We start from the raw sequence: 14,538 nt of genomic DNA on the forward strand, positions 1-14,538 counted from the left end.
ATTTAATTTACTTCTGTTTTTTTTTTTTGCCTTTACATGTAATAGAGCTCTGTAAGCCAAAAGTATTTTTGCTGCCCTATTATTTATTTTAAGTGTTCCTTGTGACGACATTATTAAACCTTTGTTTTATTTTAATTACTGGGTTTTTTTGTTTTGTTTTTTTGTTTTTAAGGTAATTCTCGTGTTCTGTTGGATCTACATTCGGAAATTTCAAAGTCGGCGGGAGAGTGAAGTTATTTCAACTATCACTGCAATATGTGCTCTGGCTATTGCTTTGATCACGTCTGCACTTCTACCAGTGGACATATTCCTTGTTTCTTTCATGAAGTATCCCAATGGTACTTATAAGGTTAGTATTTTGTTCTTCAACCTAAAATCTAAATGCATTTCTCAGTTGTATTTTTTTTGTCTTATTGTTGCATTTGAATAAAGTCGCCAGACAATTTATTAGGTATATGTTGCTAGTGCAGGATTGGAACTTCTTTTGCCTTCAGAGCTACCATGAGTCCTTTGGGCACAGATTCAGAAAGTTGTTAGAAACATTCCTCAAAGATTTTAGTTTCATATTAACATGATAGCATCGCACAGTTGCGGGTTTGTTGTCTGCACATCAGTGAGTTGGGAAATCGAGACTCGGGCCAGGCAACATTTTCCCTTCTGCTCACTGGATATTTGCTCTTTTTCTCGTCATTCTGTATAAACTGTGTGAGATTGTTGTAGATCAGCACCAGTTCAAAATCACTTAAATTCCCTTTCTTGCCCATCCTGATGCTCAGTTTAAACTTTAGTCGTTTGTCTTCCCCATGTCTGCATGGCTAAAGTGGCTGCCATGCAATTGGCTAATGGGGTATTTTTGTTAATGAACAGTTGATTAGCAGTTGAATAAAGTGGTCAGTAGGTGTACGTCTACATCAAGATGTGTAATATGTTCAGTAGAGGTGGGAATCACCATACATCCCACGATACGATATTATCACAATACTTAACGCACGATACAATATTATTGCAATTTTTTAAAATATTTTGCGATATTCAGATTCTGTACATAAAGGTAAACTTTATCAATATTCATTTTATCTAATATCAAAGTCTCACACTCAGTCTCTCATTTCAGTCAGTTTTATTGTTGACAAACTGAACGGTTTGTATTACAGTCTAGTCCAACTTAACTGAACGCAACCATCTGGTACAATTATAGCTATTCTGAACTATGAAATTTATGAAAACTATGCAGCCCATTCAGCAACTGAAGAATTTGAAAGTAAATTAAAACAAAATATAATTTTACATTAAATAAAAAAAGTTTTAAACTTAATTAAAATAAAACATGTCTTAAATTAAAATAAGTAAACTGTCATGTTTATTGCTGCCAAAAAAAACGTTAAACACATTTGGACAGTGAAGGAATGTCAGGATTCTTGCTCAGAAAAAGGAGCTGATCAACATGCTCTGAAGTCATAGCATGTTCCAGTCCACAAAAACTTTTTTTGTAACAAAATATCGATTTCTGCTGTCCCTATATCGATACATTATTAGCAAACAAAATATCACGATACTACACAGTATCGATTTTTTCCCCCACCCCTAATGTTCAGTGTGTTTAATAATATTTTTGTTTGAACATTAGGTAATTTGTTGCTTTGTGTTATTGTAAGCTGCTAAATCATTCATCAGTGCAATATTTTTTCTTTTGTCTCAGGCTTAATTTTTATGGTATTTATTTATGCTGTTATTCTAAATACATTTTTTGAGAACTATTATTGCGAACTGTTTTCATTTATTGTTATACATGAATCAGCCTTGTTACAAATGTTAAAATTAATATTCATAATTGGCTTTCTCATGGCAGGAATGGGCAGCAAACAATGAGACAAGAGGGCAAATTGAAGATACTGTGTTGTATGGATATTACAGTAAGTATGTTTTTTTTTTTCATAGTTTATGTGGGTAATAAACTCAGACAATGAAAATTGTTGACATTTATGTCATTATGTGAAAATAAAATATAATAAACACTTAAATTATAAAAGGATTAGTAACTGCACAGCGGTTAAGTTTGCGTTGTTTTCAATGTTTGCTTTTGAGTTATTTACTTTTCTTACATGATTATAAGTGTGTTACGTCATTATTTTGATCTTATCTCTGCTTTGATTTGAATGAGGTGCCAGTTCAATGTCTCATCTATGCAGCAGTCCTAGAGGGTTAGCAGTCTAACTCTGGAAATCACATAGGCTCTTTGTTTCCCACACTGGTGACTCATTTTCACACAGGGCATCTCTCTGTAGTAACTTCGATTGCAGAGCTTACCTGCAACTGAAGCTGCTTTAGTCAGGCTGTGACTTGTGGATATATTTAAAGCCCAAACAATAGCTAACTGTTTCTAAAGCATCATCTGGCCTTTTTAAAGACCAGCTTTTCATCACAAAGTCAGTTGAATTCAAATTTGAGTTTTTGTCACAGGGTTATGTTGAAGAACGAAAACAGTTTTACATGATTATTCTGTAAATCAGATCTATCAAACATTTATTGTGTTTCTGGGCAATATGCCAGCTTTGGTCATTAAAGAAAGTCGTATCTGTTAAATAGCACTCCACTTAGGTTTGTCCTTTGTAGCAATAAACAAATTGAATTTACTGTTACAAATTAAGTGCCTTTCCAATCATTTGGTTCCACAACCCTGGGATTTTTAACAACGTAAGAGTTGAAAATTAGGTAATTTATTTCGTAAATTTACATACTTGTGTAATGTCATAGTATTTTAATAGCATATGTTTGTAATACTTTAATGTGCCTTATTTTGTGTGTTGTAGAGAATGTGTTTTTTTGTTTCACTGGGACCAAGTTCATAATGTATCAAATATGCTGCTTGCTGAGTTGGTCATACATGTCACTGCTTTTTGGTTACCAACTCTTCATGTAAAATGGCAGGAATTGACAAGTTGTTAAACAGGTTTACAAAACCGGTCAGTCTGTGATGAAGTCACATGACCGTATGGACCATTTCAATGATAAGGATGTGATGCATACATATACTTTAACTACAGTCTTCAAAAGCAATTGATTTTCCAATTGGTGCTTGACAGTATTTCAGCTAAACAACACCTGATGTGTGATATTTTTTTTGTTGCATAATGTGTTGTATATTTTCAGAGGCATTTTAGCACCAGGACTTGATGTTTTAATAGCAGCAGGATGTAGTTTTAGGTTTCTAGCTAGCTGGGAGCCTTCTAGCTAGAAGGCCTTCCTTGATAAAGACATTATCTGGATGGTGATATATGTTCCTCCAAAACTTGATCATTTAGCATTAATGATGCCTTCACAGTTCTGCAAGTGACCCATTCCACGTGTCCTTTGCTGTCTTTTGAAATGTACCTGAATAACTAGCTGGATTAGTGTCTCTCATCTCTGGCAGAGAAGACTAAGTGTCCATGATTTAAAAAAAAAAAAAAAAAAGCTTAAAGCTTTAGTCATCCAACAGTTGGACTGTGTCCAACTAGTCCCTATGGACCCCAAAGCGCTTTACACATTCAGTCATTCACCCATTCACACACACATTCACACACTGGTGATGGTAGTCAAGCACCAGGTGTGGCCACCGGGCCCTCTGACCACTACCAGTAGGCAACGGGTGAAGTGTCTTGCCCAAGGACACAACGACCGAGACTGTCCAAGCCGGGGCTCGAACCGGCAACCTTCCGATTACAAGACGAAAGCGGGAGCATCAACGCTTTAGGGTGAGCCAAGGCCAAAATAACAAAAACAAATCTACACAAATCCCGCACTCCTGACCTTACCAAAACAAAGTCAAAAATAAAGACAGTCTGACCTCCTTAACTAATTCAAAACAGGAGAAAACTGGTGATCAACAGCAGCTCACCCCTACCCACTCCACTTCCACAACTTCCAAAACAGCACTGCAGCCAGCAGCTGCCACAGGTATACTGCTGGGTCATGAGGAGAGACGCGAGAACCTCTCCCGCCGCGGCACTCCGGCCTCCTTTTAATGGGTGGGTCCTCCAGCTTGAACCAGTCACGTCGGGCTGTATATCCACGCACCAATCGGAGCAGGGCCCTGGCACAGCTGAATTAACATAAACAGATACATTAACTGCACAAAACAAACACATGAAATGCAAGTTCGTAACACAGTATTTGTATGTGGTTGTAAATCATGGACAACATCCAGACTTTTTGACTGATAAATTACAAGCTTAAAACTGTTGGTGCCTCAGAAATATCTTCATGGTTGTTATATTAAAGGATAACACAAGTTGTCCTTGTTGATAGCAAATTCAGTCATGCCAAAGTCTCTAGATCGTGTGTTTTCTAACAGATGCCAGCTTAAAGTGGCTGTCAGCAACACTGTTGTATACCGTCTGTTAAAAAATGCCAAATGCAAGGACGACAAGCTGTCTCCATGCCCAGACAGTCCCATCAAAGAAACCACTTCCTCTGGCATAATGACACCCTCCCTCCAAAATCCAAAAAAGGCACAGACCACAGCACTGCCCCTCAGCATTCAGGCCATAGTATATTGTGCTCTAAACATAAACTTATGATTTCATACATAAGGATGACTTTTTTCTTTTGCTATCTATAGTTTGGATTAGACATCCCCCTAAATGAAACCTTGCTTTATAGAGATTTAGAAATATGAATAATTCATTAGGCTTAGTCTTCAATGCAGGGCTGTGTCTTGTCAGTAATTTAATTAATTTAATGGCCAAACTGCCTGGAAACCATGTTCATGGTACAGTAGTTACACTCAAGAAATGTTTCCCAAATTAAAGGAAAAGCACATATAGTTGGCTTAATAATTGGTTTAGTACATCTGGTTGGAGCCTTTGAGAGGAAATCTTAAGTCACAATTTCTGTAATTGCTTTGAGTGGCAGCTAAAATTGCTGGGTTTTATGTAGCACTTCATATTGTGATGCTCATTCCACACAGTTTTATAGGTTACTACATGTTTTATATTGTGTGTTAAGTAGGCATTATATGCTTTTATGTCATTCAAAGAGCAAAAGAGAGGCTTTTTTATGTGCATAATGTTATTCAGCTGAAAAGCCATAGACGTTAAAGTCAGAAGAGGGGTAGGGAAGAAGCTTGAAGGAATTTGCTGTTTGCTTCAAGCATGTGCACATGTGGTCAGAGCTGTGTAAGTATATGCTGTGCTTGTAACCTTTGGCTGCTGATATGGAAGGATGTATACTTGTAAAACTGCCTGGAATACAAAAGTCCCAGCCTTGGAGTTTAGATTGATAATGGGTTCTGTTCGTTTGGAGCAACGTTTTGTTCAATCGTAGCACATTTTGAATATTGGAATTGAATTATGAGCTCAGCGGTGCAGAATATTAACCTGTCACACTGACATGTTCCTCAGTTGATTGTACTTGTTGTTCTGCTGCTTTCTGCTGTACCAAACATAAGATGACTGTTGGTCATATGATGTGAGATTTTTACAGATTAGCTCTCCAGTCAGCTCTACCTTTCTACCTCCTTTTTCTTTGTTTTAACTCAGAAGGGATTCATGATGCATCATTATGTGATCAAATGTCTACTGTGACTAGGTGCTTGTGAAGATGACGGCATGAGAGGACTGTGCTGCGTCTTAGCAAAGTCATACTTTGCTGAAGGCTGCAGCATGAGACTGAAAGTGAAAATACGCTGAATCTAATTTTAGCTACATAGTGCATTTTGTTATCGGTGTTTATGTAGAACTAGACAGATTTGGTTTTTATTTATTTATGTATGTATTTATTTATTTATTTATTTATTTATTTATAACGGCCATCACTTTATTATTTGCCAGTAGGTGGAGACCTAGCTCCATGTTTATTGTGTGGACAGCTTCCTTTCAAGTGTAACCTTTAAAGATGAATTTTCCTTAAGGCAACATTTGATAGCACTATCCATTTGTCTCTTCACAAATAGTATAATTACAGGGTTGACAGAGATTTCTATTTGTATTGGTGAGGCATGTTTTTCTCTGAAGTAGACTGTTTTATATTCATTGGTGGTCACAGTTAATAAGTATGTGCATGTCCAGCGATTTGAAGAACTCCCCGTGTTATTTATTTGATCTTTAAAATAATTTGATGGCTTTACATAGCTGTCATTTGGTTCATTTCTGCTGTTTTATTATTATTATTTTTAAAGTGCATTTTCTATGGACATGCTTCTCTGCAGCCACATTTTACTTTATAATCAGCCTTAAGAGTTTTACAAACATAGGGTAGTCATAGAATTGCAATTATAGGGTTGGAAAATTCTGTTGTAGCCTTTTCTTTCTTTCTTTCTTTCTTTCTTTGTTTTTGATAAACCTTTTCACATGAATGTTTTCTCTTTTTTTTGTTTTTTAGGAATCAACATAATTGTACAGAATCAGTGGGAGCGTTTGCCATTGTGGCATTTACAGGTTACTTCAAACCATTTTTAAAATTTATCTGTGTGTTCATGTTAAGCTTTTGCTCAAGCAAATGTTTCATTTTATATTAGCTCTCAGAGTAAATGCGTGAGTATAGAGTATTGCACAGGGGGCACTTTGAGCAAAAACCTGAACAGCAGTGATGAAAAGGTAACAGCTATATCAGAATACATCTGTAATGCCAGAATCAAGATTGAACCATTACTTATTAAACTCTGCAGTTGCTCACAAAGTCTACACCATGTACTACTACATTCAGTGTACCTTTTAAGTCGACAAAGGGGAAGAACGTCTGCAACGGAAACAACCACTTCCTTTTAGAGCCCAAATACCTTTTTGTGATCTTTGATGAACCCTAAGTTTGAAAGCTTAGCCTTTCAATCTCCTTCCTCTGTCCATTTATACATTTCCTTGGACTGCTCAGTACTTCAAAGCAGTGGTGCATAAGACCCTTAAGCAACAGGGCAAAATACCCCTGGGCCCTTTAAATAAATCATTGGCTTTCTCCCTGCCTTTTTTTTTTTAATGCCATTTGTGGAAGAGAAGCTAGCGAGGAAGGAGTCCTCTTGCAAATACACTAACAATAAGTTTCTTTTTTTTTTTTTCGGTCCACCCACATGTGCAGAGTGAATTTTTTTGTAAAGTGGTAGCCTAATGCTTTTTTTAAGAGCATTTCTGAAAACACTGACAAATTGTAGTTTTATTTTGGCAGTTTTATGTGATACAGAGGGGCATTTGACAATTGAAACATAGTCACACAAGGACAAGAAACAACCCATGTAGCAGCTTTTCTGCTCCCTTTTTCCCAGCTCAAAATACTGACACAGATTTTAAGTGAACACTTAGCCTCACCTTGTATCATATACAATAGAAGAGGTAAAAGGGGTCATCAGCTAATTCGAGCGCTAGTGGTATGAACCCCCGGCTTCTTCAATCCACACGCCAAAGTGTCCTTACGCAAGGTACTGATGGTGCTGATCTGAAGTACCTTGAGGACAGAGCTGATGAAAATTTAGTGTGAATGCAGCCAGTCCCTTTTTTCGTATGCATTCAGTTTCACATTACCCTCTTTCCTCAAAGTGTGTGTGTGTAATGAGGTCTGCTGCCAGCTGGAAAAAGCTGGGGTTTCTGTGAAAATATGAGAGGCCTATGCAAATCCTACATATTCAACATAAAGAACTGAAACCTGTAGAATAACTTGGAGGTTTCCAGAGCGTCTGTCTTAAGTTGCTGCTTGTTGCTTTAGTGGACTTTAAATATTGCTAAATGGTACTTATATAGCACTTGAAATGATCAGTTGTTAAACTTTAGGCTTCAGTATCTTGCCCAAGGACACTTCGACAGGCAGACTAGAGGAGCCATGGGTGGTACCTGTGACTCTCCAACAACCGTCTGTATCTCTTGAGCCAGTCACCAAATATTGAAATCTGGTTGCCAGAGGCTAAGTCCGCATGTACAACAGCAGTAGACTGCTGCATGTGAAAGTCCCAGACACATGCCAGTCACAGCAAACTTGTTACTGATATACCTTTAAGAAATATGAGTCAGCGCAATTCTCCTGACATTCATGTAGCTCATGTGCAAATTCTGTTTTGTTTTGTTTTTTAAAATAAATATCTGAAATCCTCTGTGTCTTCAGTGTTGATAGTTTCAGTGTTGACATGCAAGTAAGGAAGGTTTTTTATGAGATATCACCCATGGTATTTAATTTTCACATAATCAGTAATACATGTTGTATTTTTGCAACATGTATTACTGTATTATGTAATAAATATACTGTATATGTGAGGACGTGGTTATCATTAAGCCTCACAGAGCAAATTTATAAGTACTGTTGTTTTTGATCACTGAGTAAACGGGAGTGTATACTGGAACCACTGACTGGTGAAGTGAATAACGATAATCATCTTGTTACACTGAAATGCTCTGCCTCAAAACCTTGCGTGTTGGCACTCGTGTAGCTCTTACTTTGACATGTACCACCCACCAAAACATAGTTTTGGGCCATACCCATACCCGATGATAGTCATCTCTCTTAGCAAGGCAGTGAACTCCACTGCTCCTCAAAAACTGCTCAAAAACAACTCAAGGAATGTGACAAAGGTCTCTTGGTGCTGACTCCCCATACCTCATTCTGGTGGATATCTGTGGGATGCCTCAGAAAAGCTGATCCAGGGAAAGCGCAGCCCTGCTACCCACAGAACATGACGGATCCACTGCCAACACAAGAATTGTGTAAAGGTTTAAGGACATTTATACATGCTCCCTTTCACAGGGATAAATATGCAAAACTTTCCCTGGTCAGGTCTTCTTCCCAAGATCTGCATGAAGAGTAATGGATGATTCATTGCAATGCAGTATGACCTATTCCTTCATTGTGTTAATATTCATGGTGTTATGATTAATTTTGCTCACTGCTTTAACCTGCAAGCATATGCCAGTGACTGCATACTGTGCATGGCTTGCATTTATGGGCTCCTGGCATCATTCTGAACTCCGTTTGTTTAGCTGTAAATGAGTGTAAATGGATACCTTAGTGGAGCAATGAGCATGTGTTTATTGAAAGTAATGCCCTGTCAGAATCACAGCTGGGAAAAACCAAACCTCTGTAACAATGGCATTCATTTGTCTGCAGCACAGAGAGCCTTTTGTGGAATATTGTTCATTTCACAAAGGGACATGTTTGCACTCGCTTAGGGTCATACCTTCTTGACTGATATGAAACAGTAGTTTTCCACATGCCCATTGGAGTTGAAGTGTACTGCTGATTTTATGGATTAAGTGCTTGTTAGGAGCAAGTTTTCAATTTTAGTTTTACTCAGATTCTATTAGTTTACATCCAACAGTCACATTTACAGTTGTGTAGTTTCTCATTCTGAGGTCCGGGGTATTGCTTAGGGCATTTATTTAGTCTTTCATATACCTGAACCTCAAATCCATTAAAGGTTTCAAATGTTACCTTTTGTTATTATTTTTGTTTTATTTTGAGGACTTTAAATTGAAGTTTAACTCATAAAAATCACGCCCAGTATTAAAGGGGCTGTTTTCACGAGAAAGTACAGTGGATACGGTCTTGGTAAGCTGTTTATTCTAGCACATTTCTTTTTTGTTGCACCTTGTGCTAATGATTCACATTATCACCTCAAGGTGTTTCTGGGAAACGGTAACCATGTTGCTGAGCACACTGTTGCGACTTGCTTTTCTTTGAGTTATTTTGAGGTTATCTGGTCTGTCTGCATCGACATCCATTTGCTGCAGAAAAAAAGCTGCCAGCTTGGAATAGCATCTCTCTGTTTAAGTGTTTTTTGCCTCACCCTCCCCTTTATGAATTCCTAATGCATTTGAGTGTTGGTCTTTTCTCTCAGAAAAGGTATATAGGAAGAAACAAACAAAAAGGCTTGGATCAGAGAATATCAAGGCCCTTTCTCTAAGGACAGGACACCTCATGTAGAAGGTCACGAGCTCTAGTGAATAAAGCAATTTTTCTCAAGCTGATAGGTTTCTCTTATATTAGTGTTGTCAACATTCAAGAGGAAATTGTTATTATCTGCTTTGTAAAAGGTACTCAGTCTAATAATCACAGCAACAACCAAGGGAGAACATATTCCTCCTTTAATTGAATCAATTGTTTAGTGTTCTGGATCATATTCTGAGCAGAAAGAGCACCATTCATAGATTACTGAGTTTAACACGCTCAAAGTGTGTAAACAACAGTTCCTTACATGTTCAGGCTGTTTAAAGAATACTAATGATACAGGTTTACTAGCTGACAGTTGTTAATGACCCCATTTACACATAAACATATGATTTGTATGAGAAAACATTATATGGATACTGATTAGTGATATCAGTTCTATTTCTTTTTTTCAATTTACATCTTATATTAAAATCAGTTCTCATTATCTTGATTGTGCTTGCATTGAATCCAGTCTCCATATGCAAATTAATAAAATGTGGATGACTGACTTGTCAACAAACATGGTGCATACTAGCAAATTTTTATTTCCATTGCAAATGAGATGCTGAGATCTGATGTTTTTCCGCTCACACTATGATCTGCTTTTATCTTGCATAACCGTTTGTTTTTCTTGCAGATGAACTGTCTGCATACAGATCGCACATGCGCGCAGTAGTTTGGTTTTAACAACCATAGTTAAGACAGTGTTTAAATATTGCTCGCTGGTTAACACAGCTTAAGAGGTGTGAGCCTGTTCCACACTACAAGTTACTGGAAAGAAAAGGAAAAAGAAACTAGAAACATTGTTTGTTAAATTTTGACCCTGTGGCCAAATATTTTATAAAGACAAGCAGTTACAAATACCTTGAGCATTAAAAGCACTACTTTAACAAGACCTAAAAAGTGAAAGCCATATTTTTTTTTCAGTATGCTAATTTATTTTCATTGTGATGTGGCCTCATTATTTTTATATGAAATATTGTTGTTATTATTTATGCATTTATTTTGCTTGACCTAGTCTTTATATACCTGAACATAAATTTCATTTCTCTTTAAGCCAGTTTGAACATCAAAGGTTAATTCTGGAGTTTGTCCATCACCACATTTGCTTATGTGATCTCTTTCACTCCCTCTTTCTGTCTTTCCACTTTTCTGAATGAGGCTTATTTATTTATTTGTTTTGGTTATTTCTTCATAGCAGTTGTGATATACATGTTAATTTTTCATTAGCAATGACTTGCAGGTTCCACCTTTCTCAGCCCCCTGTTGCAGCAGTAGAGACTTAACTGCTGGTGGCACCAGATTATAATGTGCACTTAGTACATTATGTCCATACCAGTTTAATAGAAAGAAAAGTTGCTGTATTTTTGGGAGTATTAGAAATAAAACTTTTGGGGTTTCTATATAATTTGTTATATTGTGGTACCTTAATATCCTGAATAGGGTTAAAAAAAGTAATGCACATGTCCTTAGGGTCAAAATATATTTTCATATGTGTACTTCACATGACCTTTAACATGTCAGCACAATACGTTTTCTTTTTAATGCACTGTACTGCTGTGTCATGATAGAGCAGGTTTGACAGTCTGTGATGTTCACTTTTGTCAGTGTAAATCTCAAAATTTGTGATTTTTAATTCTTGAATTCATTTCTCCTTTTTCCAAACAGCTCTTTACTCCATCATACTAATCTGTGTCTTCCTGTGGATCCCCTTTGTTTACTTCTACTATGAAGAAAGGGATGACAACAATGTGAACAAATGCTCAGTAAGTGTGCACCTTTCTTTTGCTACACACATCTCTGTAAACTGCTGAGATGTGGTGCATATCCTAAAATGATTTCATTTGAATATTGTAGCCAGTTCAAGGCAACTTGCACCACTTCATCTTTTATTTTTATTTCATTGAAAATCACACAAACCTTCCCAAAGCACCCATGTTAAAGTTGATTTTATCAACAAAATAGGATTGTTTATTAAGTAGTTTTTCCTTTAATATTATTTATAATAATTGGATCATTTATGATTCTCTGCTAATAACTTTTACATTGCTATTCAAAGACTCACACACAGCATGATCACAGAAGGAACAAGGTGCACATATTTGCTGAATGTAAAAGGTTGTAATGGTTGTTGAGAGTTAGACTATGTACTCTGTACATTAAAAAGACTTAAAAAATAAAGACATCAAATGTTCTGTTAGGTAGCAAATACAATCAACATGCTTTTAAGGCACTGGCAATGCAGGCGCAAACTTAAGTGAGCTCTCTGTAACCTGGTTTTAAACCATCCATGTCCAATAAAGCACCATCGCTTGCTTTTTTTATTGAACTCAAGTTTATATGCAACTTAAGCTTAACACACTGTGTGCAAACTTGCATGGACTACAACAGTAAGACATTGTACTACTTTATGTACTGTATGCCACAGAAAACAAGTGTTATTTATTACGTTTTGCTTTGTGCCATGTATGTAATTTACTGATGGCTAAAATCAACATTGGCTGGTCAAGTAATTTAGGATGCTAGCTAGGGCTGCACGATTAATCGTTAGAAAATCGCGATCTCAATTCATACTTATGTGCGATCTCATTTCCAAATGACAACGATTTAAAAAAAAAAAAAAAAAGACGACGACGATTGTACCGCATTTTGATCCGGGACGTAATCTGCATGAAAACAAGCGCTCACTCTTCCTGCTCAACAAATGACAAGGGCGGAGCCTTATACCACGTGATACAGAAGCTGGCTGCTAAAATTGGCAGGGAAAAAACAACGGAGAGCACGTCAGGGATGACGAGAAAGTGACTGGAGAAAATCCGTCCCGGTCAACCACCCAAACATCAATAACGGGAACCTTATACAGCGCTTCCCTATACCCGTCGAACTCCCGCAGGCACAAAGAAATTACGGAGGCTATTACTTATCACCTGACCAAAGATATGGCTCCCATCAACACTGTGCAAAACGAGGGATTTAGGAAAATGATCAACACCCTAGACAAACGCTACACAGTGCCGTCCCGCAACTATTTTTCTATTGTTGCACTACCTGCTCTATACACGCAGTGTCGAGCAACGGTGGAGACGGAATTTCAAGCAGTACAAGATTTTGCGGCAACGACAAAATGTCAGACATTTGTTGTTTTTATGTTTATTTATTGTTTTTATGTTCAGTCTCAATTGTTACGAAGTTGATGTGCAGTTAATAAGCGCAATAAATATTTATACTGGAAAAGAAAATCGTGAGAGAATCGTGATCTCAATTCTAAGCAAAAAAAATCGTGATTCTTATTTTATGCAAAATCGTGCAGCCCTAATGCTAGCCAACTCGCATTTCCAAATGTATCCATAAGTTACAGACACTAGTTAGGTGGTAATTGTAGCTAAATTCAGTTACCAACTTCAAACTCTGAGTTTTTCACTTCATTTTTGTTAACAGGCAATAACTAACACTAGCCAGAAAAAAGACAGGTTAGATTTGATAAAAAAAAAATCAATTACTCCATGATAGTTACTCCAAATATCTGACTGGTGTTAACTGTAGTTTTCCTCTGAAAGGAAGGACCAGTCAGGATTTTTTTTTTTTTTTTGAGATAAAACAGGCTTTCTTCTGCTTAATGTTTGCTACCATTAGCTCACCTGCTCTCAGTTTGTAGGTAACATTTCAGTCTGCAAGGCATTGCCACTTAAAAAGTCATAACACATGAAGAAAAGTTACCCAGCAGATTTCACGAATTTTATCCAACACGTGTTTCATTGTGGTAATGAAAATAGTCACCCCAATTTACTGAACCACTGCATTCATTCAGTGAGACTTTAGAAGATGCTTTAGTGAGGGATTTTACCATTTAGTAATTTCACGAGCACCAAACAGCAGCTATCTCATAGTGCTGTTTCTCCCATGCATGTGTCAATTTTGAGCTGACAGAGGCACTTTCTCTCACAGATTGGAAGGTCCTTTGTATTGTTACTTTAAAAGCCTTGAATAGCACCAGGAGTGACAGTTTATCTCTGCCAGGTCAAACAGGATCTACACTGGCTCTGTATAGTTCTCACTCTCGATAGTCCTTAACTGAATGGAATATGACCCCTTCCCTCACTCACAATGAATAATAATAGTTCACTTCATGGCTATGATTGACCAGTTAAATGTATTTTTTTCATTACAGCAAGTGAAAAATGCTCTGAAGTACACAATTGGATTCGTCATTGTCTGCGTGGCGCTTCTTTTAATTGGGTGAGTTGGAGACATGGTTGGCTTCTTCTGCTTTAGTACACGGCAGGTACTCGGGTGTGGATACATCATTGTGTTGAGTTAATGAGAAGACGATCCCTTCAAACAGCTACAGGGCCATTTGTCTGGCCATGATAAGCCATTCAGGAGACAAAGCTATGTACCTTTCTCTAAATAAGTGTTTTGTTTTTGTGTATGAGTGCTAACTAGATTCTTTGAATGCAGAGTGCATTTAAATAGATCTTTGTTAGAAATTCAGCATTTAGACATTTTCAGCCATGCTCTGTTTATGTGCAGATTTAAAACTGGTTGTGTTTAGGAACACCAACACAACATAATAGATTTCCTTTGCAACCGTGACAGCAACACACCTGAAGTTCAACCTACACAATTAAATGCGCTCTCTCAACCATTAAATGGTGC

At 37.1% G+C, this 14,538-nt stretch overlaps 1 protein-coding gene across 1 annotated transcript in view; it reads left to right on the forward strand.

Annotated features, from left to right (window-relative positions):
• The window catches only part of lmbrd1 (LMBR1 domain containing 1), a 47,442-nt gene that overhangs the window by 1,575 nt on the left and 31,329 nt on the right, over window positions 1-14,538 (forward strand). Inside the window, exons 2-5 of the mRNA XM_084947647.1 lie at window positions 173-349; window positions 1,850-1,913; window positions 11,551-11,648; window positions 14,051-14,118. Of these exons, the coding sequence (XP_084803773.1) occupies window positions 173-349; window positions 1,850-1,913; window positions 11,551-11,648; window positions 14,051-14,118 (407 nt within the window). The remainder of the gene's footprint in view (window positions 1-172; window positions 350-1,849; window positions 1,914-11,550; window positions 11,649-14,050; window positions 14,119-14,538) is intronic.

The sequence above is a fragment of the Perissodus microlepis genome, chromosome 13, assembly GCF_051167445.1.
Source record: "Perissodus microlepis isolate ML-2025 ecotype Zambia chromosome 13, ASM5116744v1, whole genome shotgun sequence".
In the NCBI taxonomy this organism is placed as follows: Eukaryota; Metazoa; Chordata; class Actinopteri; order Cichliformes; family Cichlidae; genus Perissodus; species Perissodus microlepis.